This window comes from Xenopus laevis, chromosome 3S, assembly GCF_017654675.1.
Source record: "Xenopus laevis strain J_2021 chromosome 3S, Xenopus_laevis_v10.1, whole genome shotgun sequence".
NCBI classification, from domain to species: Eukaryota; Metazoa; Chordata; class Amphibia; order Anura; family Pipidae; genus Xenopus; species Xenopus laevis.
Genome location: NC_054376.1, coordinates 110,007,856 through 110,031,270, shown reverse-complemented (window position 1 = coordinate 110,031,270; position 23,415 = coordinate 110,007,856). Strand labels below are relative to the sequence as shown.

The 23,415-nt window shown below is 38.8% G+C and overlaps 1 protein-coding gene across 5 annotated transcripts in view; it reads left to right on the top strand.

The window, feature by feature from the left end:
- fgf1.S (fibroblast growth factor 1 S homeolog) overlaps positions 1 to 23,114 on the top strand; it is a 52,710-nt gene extending 29,596 nt beyond the window's left edge. For all 5 annotated transcript variants that reach the window (XM_041588747.1, XM_041588744.1, XM_041588745.1 and 2 more), the window contains 3 exons: positions 14,363 to 14,567; positions 18,822 to 18,925; positions 22,645 to 23,114. In XM_041588747.1, coding sequence (XP_041444681.1) covers positions 14,396 to 14,567; positions 18,822 to 18,925; positions 22,645 to 22,839 — 471 coding nt within the window. In that variant the 5' untranslated portion in view covers positions 14,363 to 14,395 and the 3' untranslated portion in view covers positions 22,840 to 23,114. The remainder of the gene's footprint in view (positions 1 to 14,362; positions 14,568 to 18,821; positions 18,926 to 22,644) is intronic.
- Positions 23,115 to 23,415: the final 301 nt, after the last annotated feature.

Here is a 23,415-nt window from a genome sequence, read left to right as displayed (position 1 = left end):
CCTGCTCCACCGGTAGTTCCGCCACTGATGAAGCATGAGAGTGAAAGGAGGAGAAATACTGGATAATGCATGTTTGGAATAAGAAGTTACAAACTGGGAGGTACTGTACAAACAAATCTGTGTTCTTCTTATCCCAGCTGGTTCAAAGTTGATAGAAGATAATCCGGTTTCTTTTGCCTTGTCAATGCCTTGTCCAACTGCCTTGTATAACTGCCATTTCTAAGCACTTGTGAAATATTAGCACTTAGGAAATGTTAGCACTCCATACTGCCATAATAATACAGATAATTGTTACATGGCAGCACAGAAACCAGTGCAATAAGCATTGAAATTTAATAATCAGCTCTGTAGCATCAGCTTATATTTCAGGCCAACCTCATATTCTGCTTGTTAATTTGCAACAAACCCTAAACTTAGCTTCTCAACAGCTGCTCAGAGCCCACTGAGCATGTGAGTGTCGCAGACACTTTCAAAGATGGTGACCCCCTGTGACAAGTTTGAAGTCCTGGATCATTGCTGCCATTGACAAGCTGAAACTTTAGGCTGGCGTTATAAGTTCTGTATCTAAATTATGGCATTTTTAAACATATTAATTTTTAGGTTTTAGTTCTCCTTTAATGTCAGATTGTAGTTGTCCTTAGGCCAGAATATTTGTCACAAAAAAGTCTCTGCATAATTAATTTTTCTCTGCAATATAATAAGCACATTCAAACTGTTTGAATTGTCCATGTGCACCACACTAAACTCTTAGAAAAAGAAGAAAAACAGAACTATCTGCAACAGAAAATTGCCACAGAAACATGGAAACTCTCAAGGCTACAAGGCATCTAAAGAGATATTAAAATTTCTGTTACACCACTGTGCACCATATTATCAAGATGTTTGTGGCCCAGGGCACTGTAGCCAATCCCCATGGACATGGATGCAAGAGAAATATTTAGCAAGAATTGCAGAGGAGAATTGTTCAAACTTGATCAACTGCCAGACAGATACAAGTTGACCTACAGGGAACAATAGTTTCGACCTGCACTATCTATAACCAACTTAATGGCATGGGGGTTCTAGGGTAGAAGAATAATGAAGACCAAACAGTTGACATAGAAATACTATAAACCCCAACTTCCAAATCACACCTGAAGGAGCCACAATCCTTCCTGGTTAATGTCCTGTAGACATATGAGATCATGGGTCTTCTAGCAGGGAAATGAACCAAAGCACATTCAAAAAAATACCCATGAATGGTAAAAGACACAATGCTGGACTATTTGGAATTGACAATGAGTCCAGATCTAAATTCCATTGTGGACACATCTGAAAAAGACAGTTCGGACATGGCACCCTTCAAATCTGGGAGATCAGTCTTCACACTGTCAACAATGATGATGTAGACATATTCATAACACCCATAACTTGCAAATAATAATGAATAGTGCAGAGGTGAAAGCAGATAAAGACCCAACGTAGCAACTGTATCACGGCCCCAGCAAGAAAGAAGCTGCTGCTTTCTGAGACAATAATCAGAATTTTCCAGCCAGGGCACAATTACTTATGCGAAGATTTTACTAAGCTATTTTGTTCCTTGGGGTAGTAAATTAAAACACAGCTTTCATTTTTTGCACAGCACAGATCAACATAAAATGATTTAACACTACTTTTATGTGGAAACCTCTGGCATGAAAGGCCAATAATTTATAGGTTACTGTTCTTCAGACAAGAGTTGTTTTCAAAGCAAATGCTATGGTTTGATTCTTTTATAAATAGGTTGGAAATCACTGTGTTTTTCAATACAATTGAGGATAATTTTGATTGTTTTAAAACTTCCTGCTGAAAATCCTAGGGCATCCAGAAACTCTATCCATTCATAAAGCCAACTTCATTTGGAAGCAGATGGACCTTGTTGCCTAAGGCCTAAGGGCAAGACTACACATGATTTACTTGGATGTCCTTTCATCCTATAAACTGCATGTCATTTGCACTTTTATAAAATAAATTAACTGATGGTGAAATCTGACTGTACACTGTCTCAAAGACTTGCCATTAAAAATAACACAACTGTTGGAAGGGAACACTGCTTACTTTATGCTAATACCGTATTCCTGTAGCATCAGTGTCTATGATAGATATAACTGTTGTAACCCGCCCCACCGGTCACCCATCTATGCTTACCTGCAGACACGCTGACCGGCAGGTTCGGGTTGGGGCACTTTTGCCGCAAGCTCTTCTGGTGCCTAGGCGCCCGTCGGATTGGCTCTCTGCGTGTCTTGTTTCTGCGCAACCTGGAGCATCCTCCTTACTAGGAAATGGCGCCTGCATCTGGTTGATTCCAATTGTGCATCTGTTGTGCTCATTCCCTTTCTTGTCAATCAACTTATTGGTATTTTGCCCCTTAAATAGCTCTTTCTTTCCCCTTTACCTCCTTGCCCAAGCTGGCTTCTGTGCATTCAGTTCCTGCCTAAGCTTTGTTTGTGATTGATATTCTAGTTTTGACTCCTGCCTGCCTTCTGACCCCGATCCTGCCTTAGCCCTGTCCGTATTGATATTCTGGTTTTGACTCCTGCCTGGTTTCCGACTCTGATCCATGCTGCCTGTCCTGAACTTTGCCTGGCCTTGACTCTGATTCTGCTTCCTCCTTGTCTGTACTGCAACTATCCTAGACATGTTCAGGTTCCCTGTTGATTCTGCAGCAGAAAGTCCAGGGCCCCAAAAGGGCTTTGGGGAAGAACAGGATTGTCAGGGGTGACTTTGTTTACTGAAAGATACTTCCCTTGGGTTCCTTGTTAACTAGCATTACAACTGTAATTTCTGATAATGTGTTATTGATTTCTGGAGACCCCATAGCTTAGCTTTCCAGCAGCAGTCCAGTTCATTCTGAGCATGTGCACTCAAAAGATGGTCTAACAAGAATAAAAGATGGAGAATTCCTATTTACATCATTAATGACATGAATTACAGAATGGCTGTCTCCCATAGACTCCATTTTATCCAAATAATCCAAAAATTTTTAGTAGACTTAAGGCAGGAAGACCCAAATTACAGAAAGATCCATTATCCAGAAAACCCCAGGTCCCGAGCATTCTGGATAACAGGTCCCATACCTGTACAATGAACAAACAACAAACAAACAAAATGTGATAATGATTATTCCAATCACATTTGTTCTTCGATATTCCAGTGCTAGTGAATACAAAAATGAATTTACCTTTAACTCAAAAACGGATTAATCAGTCTCAACAGATGAGCTTTAAAGCAGAAGTAGAGATAATGGGGCAGATTTACTAAACGGTAGAGTGGCTAACGCTAGCGACATTTCACCAGAACTCCCATCCACAGGGACAGCGCCAATTTACTAACAGGTGTAGATGACAATTCGCTAACGGACAGGACTGTCACTAGCGTTCATTATCGCCAGGTGACTTTATACTCTAGTGACGGAGCATAACTCTGCTAATTCACTAAGATGCGAATTTACTGAACGTTACCTCTTTCGTCAGTTTCTTTCGCCACCTCAGACCAGGCGAACTGCTAAAATGAAGCTACATCTTCCTCAATCTTATGTCAGTGACATCATATCCTGTTTGGCGGAAATGCATTAAAGTTGTAAAAACACTGGCGACTTGTCCTTTTTTTAAGCAGAATTTCCTGCAAAAGTCCCAACTATTCAACTCTTTTTTGTGTTAACATTTTTCTCCAGACATTTGAGGGGCATGGAACATTCGTTTTAGGGTGGGCTCATGTGTCAGTTCCTTGGGCATTTGTAATAAAAAGTGTCCACTTCAAGCATTTGCACCAATATCTCTAATAAAGACGTCCATATGTACCCGCCCTATTCAAATTGACTTAAGCGTAAAAGGACTAACGATGTTTCGATAGGTGAAATCGATCACTAGCGTCATTTTGCTTTAAAACTATCGCACTACCGAATTAACGCTAGCGAAAAGTTGCCAGCGTTCGGCACCCAGGATGCAACTTTGCATTGTAGTGAATTAGCGTAGTGGTAACGAATTTTCATCTGGTGAAGTGGCGCAAATTGTGGTGAAACGTTCGCTGGTGACAATACGCCCCTTAGTGAATTTGCCACAATAACTTTTTTATTCTTTATTATTTTATTAGCATTTAGCCAAGAGCTTCTCAACAGCAATAGTGATGGGCGAATTTATTCGCCAGGCACCAATTTGCGGCCACTCAATTCTTGAAACCGCCGTCAAAATTCGCCGAATTTCGCTGGCAATTCGTAAATTTTTTGGCTATTCGAAACGGCCCAAATTCGTCCATCACTAAACAGCAATACTCTTCAAAAATGTTGAAATGAAAGGAACCTCGGATAAAAAGATATGCGTTCACAGTAAAAAGGGAAAATGAAGCAATCAGTGTATTTGTACAAATAAGAAATGCTTTTTTTTAATTTAAGCTAGGAGCATTTTTATTAATTCCACTGTTTGGCATCTGTGAACTTATAAATTGGAGAGCAACACTGACAGTTATCTGAATGGTATTAAATAATATCGCAGGTATTAACGGAAGGAAAACTGTCAGTTTTTTTTTCTTGCTGGCAATGCAGCAAAGTAGGACTTGCAGGCTGGCACTAATCCGGATCCCAGCAAATGTAGAAAAAGCAAAGGCAGTTCTTATAGCATAAAATAATACAGCAATACAGCTGCACAGGTCAATCCATCAACAATGAAGCAGGATCGTTCAGTAATAAACATCTATTCACAGATGTGTCCATGCTCCTCAGTGAGTCTCCCATAAACGAGAACAATTGAACCATGTGGGCAAGCAAGAAAAAGTTAAGTGGTCACTGTCTGATAATAGTGACCCACCTAAGTACTGCCTTATTTCTCCTTTACTGATGTCTGCATTAGAATACAGACCTCCCAACAGGCCCGGACTGGCAATCTGTGGGTTCTGGCAAATGCCAGAGGGACTGTTATGCTGCCTGTTTTTCGCGGGACAGTCCCGATTTTTGACAGCTCAGCCCGCAGTCCACAATTTGTTACTGAAATGTCACTACTTTCTCTTTGATCTCCTGCACTGAACAGCCAGAACAAGATACAAAGTTTCTAAAACATAATTGGCTTTTGGCAGAGAGCCCAGAATACAGTAGGTACCTAGATACTTTTGTAACAGTTTAAGATAAGCAAGTCTCTTGGGAGAACTTAGACTCACAGCTGAAAGGGCAATTCACCTTCATTAGTAAAACAGTAGTAACACAGAAAAAACACAGAATTGTGTTCAAATTTTTATAACCTGCCAAATTTTGTAAAATGGACTTGGTAATTTGGGGGTGTGGCCACAAAAATAGGTTTGGTCAAAAAAATTGTCACGCTACGTGTGGCCAACTTTTATCCCTCTTTCTATTTCCAAAATGTTGGAAGGTATGAGCATGCTTACAAAAAAAAAAACTTGCATATTTTGGGCAATCATTCTTCTGCAAAAAGTTCAGAGATAATTTGTTCTGATTATCCCTCTTTGTCATTTATACATCATATTCATATATCTATATTTACACATATTTTTACAGGTAAAGGATCTATTATCCAGAAACCGTTTATCCATAAAGCTCCGAATTAAGGAAACGCCATCTCCCATAGGGGCAAATTTATTAAAGGGCGAAGTGACTAACGATAGTGAAAATTCCCCAGCGTGACTTCATTTTGTTACTTCGCCAATTTACTTACGGTCGCTGGCGTAACTTCGCTAGCGAAGGAGATAGACTCTAGCGGTAATTCGCTCCCTTACACCTGACCATGTTGTGCTATGGCGAATGGACGTAAAGATGCGGATTTTACTGAACGTTACCTCTTGCGCCAGACTTGCCTTTGCCACCTCAGTCCAGGCAAAGTGCAATAGAGTAGATAGGGCTTCCTCAAAAAACGCTGGCGACTTTTAATTTTTCAGGGTGATAGGCTGCAAAAGATCGTAAATTTTTTTTGGGGTACCCGGCTTCCCCCCTACATTTCTAAACACATGGCACACAAACTATACACTGGGCTCATGTGTAGGGCAATATAACAACTTTATTTTATTTTATTAAGGTTTCCCCGGGCTTGTGTAGTGTAATGTATTGGCTGCATCATATACGTCCTTTAAACTTTAACTTCCCACCGTATGCAAATTAGGCAACGCTAGCGCAACTTCACTTCACTTGCCGTAGTAACGCTAGCTATACTTTGCCAGCGCCCTGGACGCAACTTTGGATTTTAGTGAATTAGCCTTGTCCTGGCAAAGTGTTGCGACGTGAGCAAAGCCGTCGCTGGCGAATTTTATGAGGTTAGTGAATTTGCCCCATAGACTCCATTTTACCCAAATAATCCAAATTCTTAAAATTGGTTTCCTTTTTCTCTGTAGTAATAAAATAGCAACTTGTACAATTAATAAATAATCCTTATTGGAAGCAAAATCAGCCTATTGAGTTTTTTAACGTTTAAATGATATTTTAATAGACTTAAGGTATAAAGATCCAAATTATGGAACGGTCCGTTATCCCAAAAACCCCAGGCCCCAAGCATTCTAGATAATAGGTCCCAAAGCTGTACTTTACATCATGCTGTACCCCGTGCTGGTTTAGAATATATCATTTCACCCTGGAAATCTGGGAGTGTGTGTAGAATCCATTTTGGTTGAAAAGGATGCTGTGCAATTTCCTTTAATTCGTGTCAAATAGCAAGTGCAATTGCATGTGTTTCCCCCTTGCTGGTGCTGAATGATGCTGAAACTGCATTCTGGGTAAATAAAATACATCAAATTGTGTCCGAAAGTGTACTTTTAGGGATACACAGAATCCACTATTTTGGATTCAGCTGAAAGATTTGGACGAATACCGATCCAAAATGGGAATCCTAATTTGCATATGCAAACTAGGATTCGGATTCATATGCAAATTAGGATTCTGATTTGGTTTGGCCGGCCAGAAGGCTTTGGCCGAATCCTGCTGAAAAAGGCCAAATCCTGTCCGATTCCTGAACTAAATCCTCGATTCAGTGCATCCCTACTGTTTACAGTGAAACCTCAATTTTACATACCCTGAATTTGTTTTCTTGCATTTTACATTGTTTGTTTTTTTGTGGTCCCACCAATTTATCATGCATTTCCGTGCATGCTTTTGCCTGATTTTACGTAATGTTTTCCAGGATTTTACATAAAAAATATTGTCCTAATGTTCCCCAAAATTGCTTGGTTGTCCCCTATGAATGTTATATTAGTAAAAGAAAGAGGTTTAAAATCCTAAGCAGATGTATACTTTGCTATGGTTCCATCCCTCCCAACATTTTGGAAATAAAAAGAGGGACAAAAAAGTTGCCACGCCTTTTGCGGCAACATTTTTGACCACGCCCATTTTTGTACCCACCCCCCCTAATTACCATGTTCATTTTACTAAATTTGGCAGGTTCTGAAAGTTTGAACATATTTCTGTGTTTTTTTCAGTTATTACAGTTTTGCTAATGAAGGTGAATTGCCCTTTAAGCTGTGAGTCGAACTTTTCCCAATGGACCTGTTATCTTATATTGTTACAATTACTTATTTGCTTATCTTGAAATTGTTACAAAAGTATCCTATCTCCTGCTGTGCTGGGCTCTCTGCCAAAAGCCAATTAAGTTAGAAACTTCGTTTCTTTTTCTGGCTGTTCAGTGCAGAGGAAAACAGGAAAAACAAGGGCCTGCAGGTTTACCTATCAAAAGAGAGACTGCCCCTCTAAAAACGGGACAGTTGGAAGGTATATGGTTCTATCTGTAAATAGTCAAGTCCAATAAGTCTGCACCTCATACAGTCATACTCCAATCACTTTTTGCTTTAGGCTGTGCATGTGACTGCAGAAAGGTGACCCAGAGTGTAACATTAATGATGCAATGCTTAACCTTTGCCATGAACACAGTATATACAGGTATGGGATCCGTTATCCGGAAACCCATTATCCAGAAAGCTCCGAATTACTGAAAGGCTATCTCCCATAGACTCCATCTTGTCCAAATAATCCAAACTTTTAAAAAGTATTTCCTTTTTTTCTGTAATAATAAAACAGTAGCTTGTACTTGATCCTAGCGAAGAAATAATGAATCTTTATTGTAAGCAAAACAATCCTATTGGGCTTATTTAATGTTTACGTGATTTTCTAGTAGACTTAAGGTATGAAGATCCAAATTACGGAAAGATCCATTATCCAGGAAGCCCCAGGTCTTGAGCATTTTGGATAACAGGTCGCATACCTGTATTGTATTTCAAATTAAAACTAACTCTTGTGTTTTATGAGTACTTGAAAAAGAAGTTATTTTAACACAATTCCCTGATTTTAAATTTTCCCATATTTTTTTCTGGTCCCCTTAAAACTGTATAATGGGGATTCTAATGTATTGATAGAAAAATAACGCATCATTTGTAGGCAGCTCAGGCAATTACAATTTGAATACAAACTCTTAGAAAAGCATCAAAAAGGCAAGTAGAATATATGACGCTTTGCTGGATTTGTTGGTTGTGTACGTTCCGCAACATTAGCAATGCAAAATATTACAAATGGAACACTGCGTCTGTGAGTATATACTTCCCAGAAATACGTGTTTGTCCTGGGGCCCAGCACTGGCTATTTGTGCCACTGTATGGCTATTGTATAAAACAGCATTTCAGTTGCAGCATTTTTTTATGCAGAAAAGTATGAACATAATTAAAAGCCAACGGGCACATTTTATAACCATGAAGTGGGAATATCCAGCAAACAGTTACTCACATATTTCAGTATCACAATTACCCAGGCACATACATTTTCATCTTCCGTGTGTAAAACAAATAAGAGGAAGCGCTTTTCGCTTGGTCAGCCTTTTGGAAGTTGTTACCTTGGGAGGTTGTGAAAACAAATAGAATTAGTGGCTTTTAAATAGTATAAGAGCTATTCATGGAGAGGAAGTCCTAAAGTGGCTAGCAGCTGACTCATACATCTGGCTACCATATCACATGCAGCAATAAAATCACCAAGAAACCTCCCGTACCTGTCACTGTGGGCAACAGCGTAGGAGGGAGAAATCACTGGGCTTGATTCCTAATTAGCAGTGTGTGTGTATATTTTTATATAAATATTCATATATACATATACTGTATATTGTATAGATATCTAGATATATATCTATATCTATATATATATATATATATATATATATATGGAATAAATTACCCCCTCTTGTAAAATATAAGGATATTATAAGTTACAGAGGAGTTTTATGACCATATAAAAACACGAGGCCGAAGGCCGAGTGTTTTTATACAGGTCATGGAACTCAGAGGTAACTTCTAATATTCTCATATTTTACAACTGGGGGTACTTTATTTATTATAATACACAAATTTCACAAATTTCAGCGAGTCATGTGACAGAAATGACATCAGAACTCACCGTTTATAACTGATGACATCAGAACTCACCGTTTACAAGGATATAATTTACAAGATATTCATGGCTTTTGTGTATTATATATATATATATATATATATATATATATATATATATATATATATATATATATATATATATATATATATATACACACTAGAGAGCTTAATGAAATGTAGTCTCTTGCTAGTTACTTATAATTGAGTGATACTGGTAACCTTGATCACAAAATATTAATGACTATAGAGTAATAAACAGTCTATAGAAGGTGAGCAACGTGGATTTAATGATAATATTATTAATAATAATAATAATATGAATTGACTAAACATAACCATAGTATTTAAATGTTTAAATCTACATATATTGATTAACTCTGATGAATTACGTTGGTCTGAAAGGTAGCTGATTCTCATTCTGGTATACAGATTTCTCTTCATGATGTTTTTAGATATTCTATGAGCTATCACTTTCTGCACAAATCTTTTATACATTTTGTATATTCTTATAGCGAGTTTTAACCCTGTATTAAGACTAAAAAGGATTACCATAGATTCCTGGCACGACTTAACATAACCCTATACAATTATACTGAATTTTAAATTGGGTATTTTATAATGATCCGATCCTATGAGATGGGATACACTTATTATTAACTATTTATTAATTATATGATATTATGGTGGTTTTTATGATATGATTCACTACCTGTCACTATCCTGACGATGGCTCCATGTGGGCCGAAACACCATACCATACCATAATTAAAGACACTTTCATGCTTACCTTTTGCCACCATGAGTGCTTTCATGGATTAATATATATAAATGTCCCGATTGCCCACACTCAAGCCTCTTATAATCAAAGGTGCACAATCAAGAATGTATGTGTAAATAGACGAAAGATCAGCACACTCTTTAAATTGTGAATCTTTGAATCTTATTGTGATAGCATCATATATATAAATATAGGTATAGGGATTTATAATTTATTGGATCCGTTATCCGAAAAACCCGTTATGCAGAAAATTCCAAAAAATGGGAGGGCCATCTCCCATAGACTCTATTTTAATTAAATTTTTCAAAAATGAGATTGAGATGAGATGAGATTTTTCTCACTAATAATAAAACTTTACTTTCTGTACAGCTAAGATATTAAGATATAATTAATCCTTACTGGAGGCAAACTTTTCTATTTGTTTAATTGTTAACATGTTAAAGTGATTTTTTAGTAGACTTAAATGTGTACAGTTTTTATAAGAAACCTGACTGTATGCAGTGAAATTCTCCCTTCATTTACTGCTGTGGATAGGAATTGTCAGATGGTCCCTAACTGCTGAGCAGGGAAACAATCCTACTTATGTACAGCAGGGGGAGCCCCCGCCTTACTTCCCAGCCATGCAGAACTCAAGCAGCTTTGTTTATGACGATCCCTAAGCAGCCCAGACCACACTGAGCATGTGCACAGTCTTAGTCTTGCAAAGATGTTTAACATGTTACAAGATGGTGGCCCCCTGTAGCCAACTTTGAAAGCATAAATTATTTGTTTGATTAGGCTTGTGGTGCTGTAAGTTCATGTTTATATTTAGCATACAAAATACAGCATTTCTAGCCTTATTCTATTTTAGACTTTACATGTCCTTTAAAAATATGCATTAAAAGTATTTATTTTATATCATGTCATGTGAATGTGTATCATTAAACATTGATAAAGTGCTACAGTGTGATAAAAAAAATTAAAATGTGTGATGATGTATATATATTATAAAATGCATTTAGGTGATATATATATGGGAGAACAGAGTGCAGAGGTTCCCAGGGGTGTCAAAACATGGACCATGACAATTGGGGGGGGGTAACCAAAAATTGTCTATCTTGTCCCGGAAATGAGGAGCATGCAAGCTCACAGTCGGAAGTTACATCACTGCACATGCTAATAAACTAAGCCTCCTGCTGACATCATTGCTTACTGCGTACATGTGCTGCATACATGTCTGGGTTCTGTTGGGTCCCTTAACGATTATCTGTTCCAATACCATCTGCAAAATGGGTCCTTCTAGTGGCACAATGATTAGTACATCTGCCTAGTGCTTGTGTCCTAGCATTTTTCCCGAGCAGACCACTATCTGCAAAATGTTTGTATGTTCTGTTCATGTTGTGTGGGTTTCCTCTGGGTTTTCTTGGTTTTTGATAAAAATTGTGTAGAATACCTAATAAGGTATAATAAAAGGTATAATACGAAAATAATGGTTTGTTATAGTTATTAATAAATCCCATAAACATCAGAAAATGGCAATTATCCCCTCCCCCCGTGAGACAATTGAACCATAACATTTATTGGCTTTTATTAAACATTTTTCCTTGAAAGTACTGTATAAAAAAGAAATTATAAAGACAGCAGAAGAGTTTCATTTATGAGCTATCACTTAATAAAGAGTTTTTACCCCATTAAGAAAAGTAAAATATTAAAAAGGGGTAAAGTGCACGGAGCATACCAGGCATCACCATATAAAGCCTATGGAGCCTTACGCAATATACTTCTTTCTGTTTGTTTGGGAAGTTACAACATTTTACAAAATTCCATTTTAACGAGATTTAGGTCTTTTTTTTTTTTTTAGTCATCTTGTTATTTTTCATTGTTATTATAATTAGAAAAAGTCCTAAGAGATGTGTAGGAAAGCAGCCGGAATGTACATGTGGTACAATAGCAGCTCGTACTCAGCACATTCAGGAAAAACCTTGTCATCAACATGTTCCAACACTTCATGCCTTGCCAGGTCTTCAAAAGCAGCAATACATCCGCTGCGTACGTGTTAAATAAACTGTGCCTTTTGTTGATGTGAGCTACATGCCAATTCTATTTTACTCATATTTTTTTTTGTTCTGTCAAAGTGTGTCCCAGTCCAAACTGTACCATACACCAGGAAGTGACATACATGAAAATATTCCACTGTACAAATGAATATTAACAATGTGAATGTTGTCACAAATATATACCTGCTTGGTCCCATTTACAGTTCTTTATATTTTTTCCCCATTGCATGAGCAAAACTGAGGTTCAAGGGCAACGTTAAGGTCCTCATTATATATGAATCCTGCACTAGCCTGGTCATGTATTAATGGTTGTGGTGCATTTACAATCTTTTCAGGAATGGGCAAATAAGTGTATGGTCATTTAAGGCAGATATTATGCAGGTATTTTCATTGTGTCAACAGTTACAATGACCTCAGTGGTGAAACTTGGGCTTGTGGCCAAAAAAATTACAGCACTGATATTTTAAAGTTACTAGAGGGGAGGAAGGGTGACTACAAAGCTGTAGACCATGGGGCCTTGTGTTGCCTGTGCTCCCCCACAGCCTGTATAGGTACTTAAGCCCCTTGCTGTTGGTTTTACTTCTTGTGTAGTTAGTCATCTATATTCTACAACTCTCCAAAGTAGGATTTCAACTGGCTATATGGCTGCGAGATAATAAAGGATATCAAAGGTTCGGGTAGTTCGCTCCCTCTGCCGGTTCCCAGAAGAGTCTGTTCTCCCTCAGACTTGTACAGAAATCCAATCCGAAATTATGGAAAGAAACCAGCGCTCATCCAGCACGAGGTATTGACAAACAAAGGGGCAAGAAAATAATTCCCATATAGTGTAGTATTTTTGCGTGAATTTAGTACACCACTTAGTGAGATTAGAGTACTTCTAAAAAAGTGCCCTTTTCAACTTATACTATTTGCCGTGTCACTTATTAAAATCCACACAGTGAAGTGAATCTTATGTGAGGGTACTCACGAACGTTTAAATGGAGTTTAGGCGTTTAAAAAGATAGTTTAGCGATCATCTTCCCAATTCTCTCCAGACTCTGTATCTTTAAAACAATGCGCTGACATAGTGTAAAATCATCACTTTTTTAATCCCAAAATAACATTAAAATCACACTCTCTGAACTTTGTAAACAGGCTTATACAAGTAGCCTGTGATAAAGACCTACAAGGCGTGGGCCCTTGGTGGCTACTCAAGAGAAATTTAAGGATATAACTTCTAACAAGAAAAGAGTTTCACTGGAGTACCATAAGTGGGAGGACTTAGTCACTGGTATGGCTCCTATATATTTTGTTTTTCCTGTTTTCCATTTCACCTCTGCATCCCAAGATTCCAGTAGTTTGATATTGAAATGCTAATATGTCCCAGTTTTGATAAATGGGACCCTAGAAACTAGGCAACTAAGAAGAGCTGCTGTACAAAAAAGCTCAATCATCCAAACCACCAAAAAAAATGAAGACCAATAAATTTGTTTTACTTAAATCTGTCATACTAAAAGTTAACTTACCCTTTCAAGCTGATCATACACAGAACGATAAAAGCTGCCAAGCTTCCAATGACCAACCCGACCAATATCTGGTTAGAAATCCCAGCCATCATCTTCCTGTTTATGCCCAGCTTTACAATAAATCAATAGTTTTAGAATTTAAAAAAACCGATGCAGTTTGCAAACTTTACCTATTTCCCCAAATGTTTTTTTGTTTCTAAATTTAGTTTGATGGGAGTATTATATACCAATAAAAGTTTGATGAAAATGAAATTCAATTGAAAATGTGGTTCCCAACTCAGACATACCAAAATCCTATTATTGCCTACAATTGAATTATCGTTATTAAAAGTGTCGTTCATATGCTCCATATGGCCACCAGGGTCACGGTTTTTATATTTCAGTGCTGAAATGGCCAAGACATTAGTTCAGTTTGAAGAACTTCCCAATCAAATGGGTGGCCTTGTTTTGCAGCACAAGTAACAACATATTACTGCCGTTATGCCTTTAGAAAATCGCAGGACAGGGTATAGCCAACTTCTGAAAGTGAACTACATATCCTGGCCTTCCTCATGTGCCCTGCATGAATGTGTGTTACTATTTTGCTTGATACAACGTTACTAACAAAGTACTGGCTAAATATTTTGTTGCTTTAATTTCATGTTTAGGGCCGGTCTTATTTCTTGCAGGACTAAGAGTCCAGCGGTGTTGGGGAAGCTTTGATGATGGCAGAGGGAGACATCACAACATTCAATGCCATTACAGAGTCCTTCAGTCTTCCAATTGGCAACTACAAGAAACCAAAGCTTCTTTACTGTAATAACGGAGGATATTTTTTGCGCATTCTTCCAGATGGGGTTGTGGATGGAACAAGAGACAGAAATGACCTTTACAGTAAGAACAGTTTTGAATTCTTTATACTCGTTGATTTGTGGGGTGGATTTATTTGCAACTGCGCCTCATATAATATATATTTACAACTATTGTAGCCTACAACGTCACCAAATAAGCAGATCTTTGCCTGATTTGAGGCACCCAAATTGTAGATCAGGTGAGGATGAATCAAGAGGCAGGTTATAATTGGGGGTTCACATCTTTTGGGTAAATGTGGTCATTGTCTAGTGTGATTTCCTTGTCTTCCTTCTCAATATTGGATTGGGGTGTCCAGGGCCCACTGGGACTGCCACCTCAGAGGTCCCCACTCCAGTTGCTAACTCCTCCACTTGTCAAACCCACCATCAGCCCACACCACCCCACCCCACTGCGTATGCCACATACCTTTTTTCCTTCTTCCTTGCGGCTGCAATTATGGCTGGGGTTTAGTGCCCATGGTTGGGAGTGGGCTGGCCCAGTCAGACCCTGTTCTTGATCAATACTAAGCTCCAAAAGCTCCAAAAAAAAAGCTCATTACAAATGATGTTATTTTGGCTGCATACATGTTCCAGTACCCAGATGTCTGCTATCTCACGACAATGGTTTTATCATAGCAGATAGGTATCAGCTGATGTCTAAAGACTAAAGGGCAATTTTTTTGACCTTGCGGGAGTTTACTTTCTACCCTGATTCATTTTCTGATGTTGTTAGACCTGAGAGAAGAATTCCTCCCACTAAATCGATGAACTTCATTGTATTGCAGGAAGAGAAGCTTTGCTCTACTTTGGGCAAGGAAGTCACTTTCAAACAATAGAGTTGGATAGCCCTAAGCATTTACCCACTATAGAAAACAAGAAAACTACTTTTTATGGAAAACCTGGATATAACTTTCACTGGGGAGATAGAGTCCTTAATGAGGAATTTTATCTTAAACTAGACCTTTCATTACTGACCTTTGCCTCCATGCTGCAACAAAAGCCTCTTCCTATTTCTGACTTGGATAAACTAATGGATACAATTGATACCATAAGCCTAGGGCTTTTGCCTGCTTTGCCATCTCTACATATCATATACTCTCTTTCACCTATGAATACATAAAGGGGTTCAGCCTCTAGAAGAGTTTTTGAAAAATGGATTGACATCACCTAATTGAAACTATAGATATGTATATATTTCTAGATATAAGTTTGTCTCAGAACTCTTCACTAAAAGGAAGTTCTTCAACTGCTTCAGAAAGCAGAGTTAAAGCTGTAAACATGTCTATGGCAAGGTAATTCCTATTAGTGCATGTTTTTCTCTTGACACAGCATGCATTGTATGTTTTTTTTCCAGGCACTTCAGTGCTACATCATTCTAAATTAAATAAGTGAACCTCAAATACTTACATTTGGCTATTTCTTCATAGTTGCAAACATTATGCTAGCGAGAGAAACCGCAGAAAATGTATACATTGTTTTATAAGGACAGCCAAAGCTGTTTATATTTCCTCTGGTGCCACATTAATTCATTTAAGATGTGTTGATTTTGTTAATTAACTCTGAGGAAACACAGTTAGACACAGGAAGCGTATTCTCTAAACTGACCTTTGTACTGTGCAACTTAACCAAGCCTTTTACATGTACCCTGGCAAAGACATAGTAAAATGAAATCTTCTGATCGTACTTGAAAAATGAGGACATCAGGAATGTGCACGGAAGACTTGAATCCCTTCTGAAGAACACATTTAGAACTTCATAATGGTCATTTTGTCTACATCTTTGAAAAGTACTTTGTAAAAACCTAGACTTTCGAGATGATTTGACGCCTATAAATGTGATGTTTTTCAGAATTCATCTCAAAAGGAGTGTAAGACGCGCAGGGAGATCCTCTGGTATTCTTGCCTCCCGGCGCGTCTCTTCTCGATTGAGGGGGCGCAGGCACGCCAGGCGCTGATGTTACACTCTTAGAACTCATGCCAGCGTCACTTTAGCGTTTGATGCTGAGCGTCCTGACGTTCGCATCTTTTGACGCGGATTTTGAATTTTTGGTGCCAAGTTCCATTTATAAAGCCGATTCTCCATTTTGACAGTGCCTAAGCTGGCTTCTGTTTACAGATCCTACTGAAGCGTTTATTCTGTGTTTGAATTCCTGGTTTTTGACTCCTGCCTGATTATTGACTTTGATTCCTGCCGCCTTCCTTGACCTTTTTGCCTGATCTTCGACTACGTCTTGCCTAAATCCTTGCCGGTACCTCGTTCTGGACTTGTTACTAAATTACGCACTCCTCCTTGTAGGTTCCGCAGCAGAAAGCCCGGGGCCCCAAAAGGGCGTTGACGATGAACATCAGAATCCATGTGCATCCGAGTGTACCCACGGCTTTTAAAGGTTCCAACTGACTAGTATGTTACAAGGAGTTTGGGGCAGTTTTAAAAGTTGAGATGAAATACCACCATTTTTTGAGTCTGATCAGTAACAGAGGGGCTTGATATTTTAGAACTGTTAGCACTGGACCCTTTGTTTTTACCATTTGCAATTAATAAGAAGCACTGATGGAAGAAAATAGAAAAGAGATAAATGCAACTGTTTCTGCCATTCTGTATTGTATTTTGCCATGGTAGAGAGATACAGTAGGGCATTTATCAAGGTGTACACAGCCTGGGCTGTATTATGGTCCAGTGCAACTCTAAGCACGGAACCTAAATGCACCCAATAGATGCATGCGCATTACATAAGTGACATAATGCACGTGCACTGGCCCACAAGGAACCAACTACCCCCTCCACCACAAGATTTAGTGCAGAAGTAGTCAGGGGCTTTTTTTTGTTTGTTTCTGCGGAAAATGTTATTTACCACTTTGTTTCTGGCACCTGGTGTTATGAGAGCCCTCTGGAGTTGTATGTTGACTTTTGGAACATTTTATTTGTCTTACATAAATGGCTGAAATGATCGTCAAAATGAGGTGTTATTGTATCAGCACTACCATTTTGAGGGTCTATTTATAAGGTGTGATAAAGAATTAAAGCTAAAAAACAGCAGAAGAGAGATGAGCAAAACATTAACCCTTAAGGCAGTTGAAAAAAATTGGTGATGATTATCATGTTGACATCTGATAATTCAGGGTTCTTAAACAGGCTTTTTCCAACAGGTAGATTTTAGGGAGCATTTGAAGAGAAGTGAGAGCAGAATTGGTAATGACAGGGCATTCCAGGGACAAGATGCTTGAGAGAGGTCTTGCAGTTGGGAATGGGATAAGGTGATGAGTGGAGAGAAACGAAAGCCAGAAGTAGAGGTTAGGGAGAGTGACGGACTATATTTGGAGATCCGAGCTCTCAGAGCAGAGAGACCAGCAGCACTTAGAACAAACTGATATTGTGAAAAATGGTAGAATGGAATATTTTTAAGGAGCAAGTTGCAGTTGATGTAAGGTCTCTCCAGACCAAGTCAGCAGCTTATTGTATGAGGCCTGCCTAACCACAACCTGGTTGAAAATATTTCAGATATCAATTGGACAGGTTTAAAAATCCCATCCAAAGTGGAGCAGATAGGTAAGTTGATGTGGCCTTTGTCCGATGGCCGTAGTGTGTGATCAGCTCAATTTGACCCTGCAAGGTGATGGTCAAATAGGGTTCAGATGATCAGATCCATACACAAACTGTAGTCATTTCTTTTTGTTAATTTTTCATGTTTCACAAGTATTTATGTATTAACTTATTATGGTCTTGATATACAGTTAGTGATGGGCGAATTTGCGCCTTTTCGCTTTGCCGAAAAATTCACGAATTTCGCGCGAAATTTGCGAAATCGCAAAAACGAGACGCCGGCCCCCTTTTTTGATGCCGGTGCCCGTTTTTTCGACGCCAGCGCCCGTTTGCCGGCGAATTCGCGCCTGGCGAATAAATTCGACCATCACTATATACAGTATAAATTGTCTATTCAGGGCCACCATCAGAAATCACAGGGCCCTGTACAACAACATTTTAGACCCCCCTGATGGTGGCCTTGGGTCTACTAGTGTGCTTTATCACCTAAATACCTAAATAGTCTACTCCTACTGCAAGCAACTCAAGAATAATGCTTGTCAGGTCAAATCTTTCAGCAGCTCACAGCAAAGTTTGTATTTTGCAGCTGGAAAAAAATGTTAGGTTTAGGAACTCACGGACTGTTAAATATATAGACAGCTGTAAGAAAAAAAATCATAAAACTTTCAGTAATTTCATGGACTTGTTTATAATAACAATGGCTCCTCTTTAAAATGCTATTGCTTGTTTAATAAATAGCCTTCTTATTTCTTTTTAGTTACACTGAAGTTAAGCGCACAAAGCCAAGGTGAGGTGCATATCAAGAGCACAGAGACTGGACATTATTTAGCCATGGACTCCAGTGGACAGTTGTATGGAACAGTAAGTGTGAAAATGATTGTACTTACATAGTATTGCTAAAACTGGGATAATACCTGTTTTTTTATATGAGTATTTGTGACCTGAACATGTGGCCTAAAGGTTGAACAGACATTCATCTGGGAGATGACTCATTGACTGGATCATTGCACAACTGAGTTTTTCATTTAGGACTATTAGGACCAATTGAAAAATGGCCATACCATGTACAGTATCTGTTCAGCCCGCAGGCCAGTCAGCCAATCAACATATGGCTGGCCTTACACTGCTCTGGGCTACATTTCTGTTCCACACCTTACAGTTATAACTTATTAACTCTCCCACTGCCCAGAGTAGACTTGTATATAAGAGGATCTATAGATTCCAAGTAACTTACTTAGTGTAATTAATATATCTTGAATTATATTGCTTGCAGTGTGTTGCAGTACACAAGCATGTAATAGGATCAATTATATTGGATGGTTATTGTTATTTGTTAGTGTGGTCACCAGGTAGTGCATGATGTCAGGGGTTTGAGGTAGGCCACCTCACAGAAGAATCTGGCAGAACTAGATAGGGTAGATAGTAGCAGGATAGATTTGATGGAGCACACTGCAGATGGTGAGAGTTAGTGACAGGCTAGGTAGTCAAGCAGTTGAAGCTCCAACAAGGAGAGAGAGAGACTAGGGTCCCAGCAGTACCTTGCCCAGTTAGAGACCTAGAGGAAGAGGGACGAGGCAATATAGAACCTACTGTCTTGAATGCAAGGCTTAAAGGGCATGTAAAGGCAAATAAATAAAATCCCATTTTTACTTTCTTTAATGAAAAAGAAACCTATCTCCAATATACTTTAATTAAAAAATGTGTACCGTTTTTATAAGAAACCTGACTGTATGCAGTGAAATTCTCCCTTCATTTACTGCTGTGGATAGGAATTGTCAGATGGTCCCTAACTGCTGAGCAGGGAAACAATCATACTTATGAACAGCAGGGGGAGCCCTCGCCTTACTTCCCAGCCATGCAGAACTCAAGCAGCTTTGTTTATGACGATCCCTAAGCAGCCCAGACCACACTGAGCATGTGCACAGTCTTAGTCTTGCAAAGATGTATAACAAAGTTACAAGATGGTGACCCCCTGTAGCCAACTTTGAAAGCATAAATTATTTGTTTGATTAGGCTTGTGGTACAGTAAGTTCATGTTTATATTTAGTATACAAAATACAGCATTTCTAGCCTTATTCTATTTTAGACTTTACATGCCCTTTAAGCCTCTTCTAAAAGTCTATAAGAGGGTACAGTGTCCCTAACAGAATGGAAGGACCTGGAAAGCAGGCAGCAGGCTGGGGCCCAGTTGCATGAGGAAATTAAACTGTCCTGGTTTCTTGTTGGGGAAACGTGTGGAAATTGTTTATACATAATATTAATACAATAATATTGATACATAATATTAATACAATACATTCATGAATTTAAGAGTAGCTTTGTGTGAACTTTCAGGTTATTCTTACCTAAAGTGTGCATTACAAGTTCCCTAGAACGGTGACTGTGTGTTTTTCAGCTAAGTATCCTAGGAGGGCAAGGGATATTATCGTTACAGGCACATTTTCATTCACATTCATGAAATTATTAGGGAAACGTAAATCACTAACAGCCATTAATTTAACCTTGTAAAAAAAAAAAACAAGTGTCTGAAAATAGCTCATATTATCTGATTTTTCCAATGTATTTTTAATAGGCTTCTATGTTGCATGGAGTACTTTAACACTACAAATGGAATCAAGGTATTCACTCTGCTCAGAGAACAATAATGAAGTATTAGCATAAGTCTTATTTAAGTGGTACAAGGTGCTGTGCTCAAAAATATGAGGTCTTATGTACCAAATGGAAAGCAAAGTGCAGGAAATGGGTGCAATTCATTAGTTTTTATGTACTTTGCACCCTGCCTTCTACTTCAGCACTGCATACATTGGGGCAAAGGGAGGCACATAGGATTGGTCGGCAAAGGGAAGCACATAGGATGGGTCGGCCAAGCCAATGGGGCTCCCTAGGCAACTCTTCCCCACCAGTTCCCACGCATGTGCCATAACAGAGGTGAGAGCGGCAGAGGGGAGAGCAGGGGAGGTAGGGGAGAACAGCGGAGGGGGAAGGGCAGCAGAAGGAGGGAGGGGAGAATAACAGAGGGGAGAGGATGGGAGAATGACACAGGGGAGGGGAGGGAGGTGACAACCTGGACTAGGGGTAGGCAAAAGACCCTTTAACAGGCGCTATTGTTGCACTCTAGGCAGGTGCCTCTTCTGCCTACCCCTAGTTCCAGCCCTGCCAAAAGCAACACCCTACGAATCCCCTAACTTGTAAGTTTAGATGTGCAAATTATGGAAAAGTGGCAGACACAAAACTCAACAGGGCCATGTTCTTACTGTCTGCCCTATGGTGAGTGTTAAAGACAAGACTGACCTTGTGCTGGCCCTCGGGCAGCTCTCTGTATGAGCTCAAACGAGAACAAGTTTGCACCCCTCAATGATCTTGCACTTTTGCCCAGGGTTTTTGTATTTTACACACAGGGAAAATATGTACACAGCATTCCAATATAATCACACTTATGTATTGGACATGATCTGTCAAAATATACCCAATGCCTGTTTGGCAACTGGGGGACAAATAGCAGTGGCACTAATGTGGGTGTGCCAGAATGTGTTGCATTATTTGTGTGCATCTTGTAGGTGAACTACACAAAGGGAACCCTGGAATCACCAAAGCAAGTTTAAAGTAAAGAACTCCTTTGCTACACAGGGGAAGCATCTGACCTTGTGCATATTCTACCTACCAGGCACAAACAGCCATTTATGTGAAACAGAGTTATTTAAGGTCTGTAGTGAACCCCTCCCCCCTTTAAAGCTCTATTCCCTGTATCATTGAGCAAATCTATATCACAATTCCTTCCGTACAATGAAGAAACAAGCTGTAGCCATGACTAGACAGAAAAAGCATCTCTACTTCCATGACCTTCAGGGTTGAACAACTTTGCTTTAAAAGGGAGACATGTCAGATGCAGACGTACTAAGGACAGAATACTGCAGGATTAACCTACTCGGAGGCAATCAAATAAAGGAATGTGAAAGAACACCTTTTCAATAAATACCAGACAGAACCAGAGTAGGATACACAGGGGGTTATTTATTAAAGTCCAAATTTATCTCAATGATTTCTGAAAAAAACTCTGACCTAATCCGCATGGGTTTTTTTCATCTTATTTATTAATACACTTTCCCGAAAATTTTGTTTACTGGAAAAATTCGTGAATTTTACGGAATTTCCACCTAAAAAATTTTTTTCTGTTTTTTTCCTGAAAACTTTGGATTCTTGCACGAAACCCAGCACAGATCAAAAAATCTTCGAGCCTTCTCCCATTGACTTATATTCAACCTCGGCAGGACTGAGATGCCGGATTTTCGAATTCTGATTTTTTCCATCCTCGGGGTATATTAAATCCTGAAAAATTTGTGATTTTTTTTCCACTAAAAAATCATATTTTATACTAAAAAAACACAAATTTTTCAGGTTTTTGGCATTCAGAGTTTATTAAATAACCCCCTAAGAGTATGGCTGGGCATACAGGTTGACGGACAGTAAGCACTTTCTATGCCAGGTCTATTTCAGTGTTCTGAACTGATGTTGCTAAATATCAAAACCAATGGTTTATTTTCCAATAAGCAATAAAGTTATTCTTTTTTTTTTCTCCCAAGCTGACACCAGATGAAGAAAGCCTGTTTCTGGAGACATTAGAAGAGAATCGCTATAACACATACAAGTCAAAGAAGTACGCAGAAATGAACTGGTTTGTGGGCATAAAGAAGAATGGGGCAAGCAAAAAGGGATCAAGGACCCACTATGGACAAAAAGCCATCCTTTTTCTACCTTTGCCAGCATCCCCTGACTAATGACTGAATGGACTCCCAAGAGCCTCATTGTTCCATGTTATTTGGGGTACAGGGATGCAAATCATGTAGCTCGTCAGCTGTGAACTATAACTTTCAACATTGATAAGGCCAGTAATAGAGATGTGGGGAAGGCTAGGACTCCTATCTAAGTTGGCAAAGATAAAACAAGAAATTAAAGGGATGATTCACCTTTAAAGGACCAGTACCATCAAAAACATTTAAAAAAAGAATTTGTTAGTATACTACAAAAAAAACCCACCAACACAGATTAAATTTAAAAACACAGTTTTTATTTTGAAATAACTTACCGAAACTCTGCTTGCGCTCCTCTTCAGAAAAGGCGACAGGGCGACGATCCATTGTGTGGCGCGCAATTTCTCCTCCCTGGCTATCTCCTAATAGGAAGGCAGGGAGGAGAAATCTAGTGCTGCACGATGGATCACCCGATCGCCTTTTCTGAAGTTTAATATGTGTTGGTGTTTTTTCGTAGTATACAAAAAAAAATTTTAAAAAAAATTTGGTGTTACTGATCCTTTGAGTTAACTTTTACTATGTTAGCATGGCTAACTAGAATAG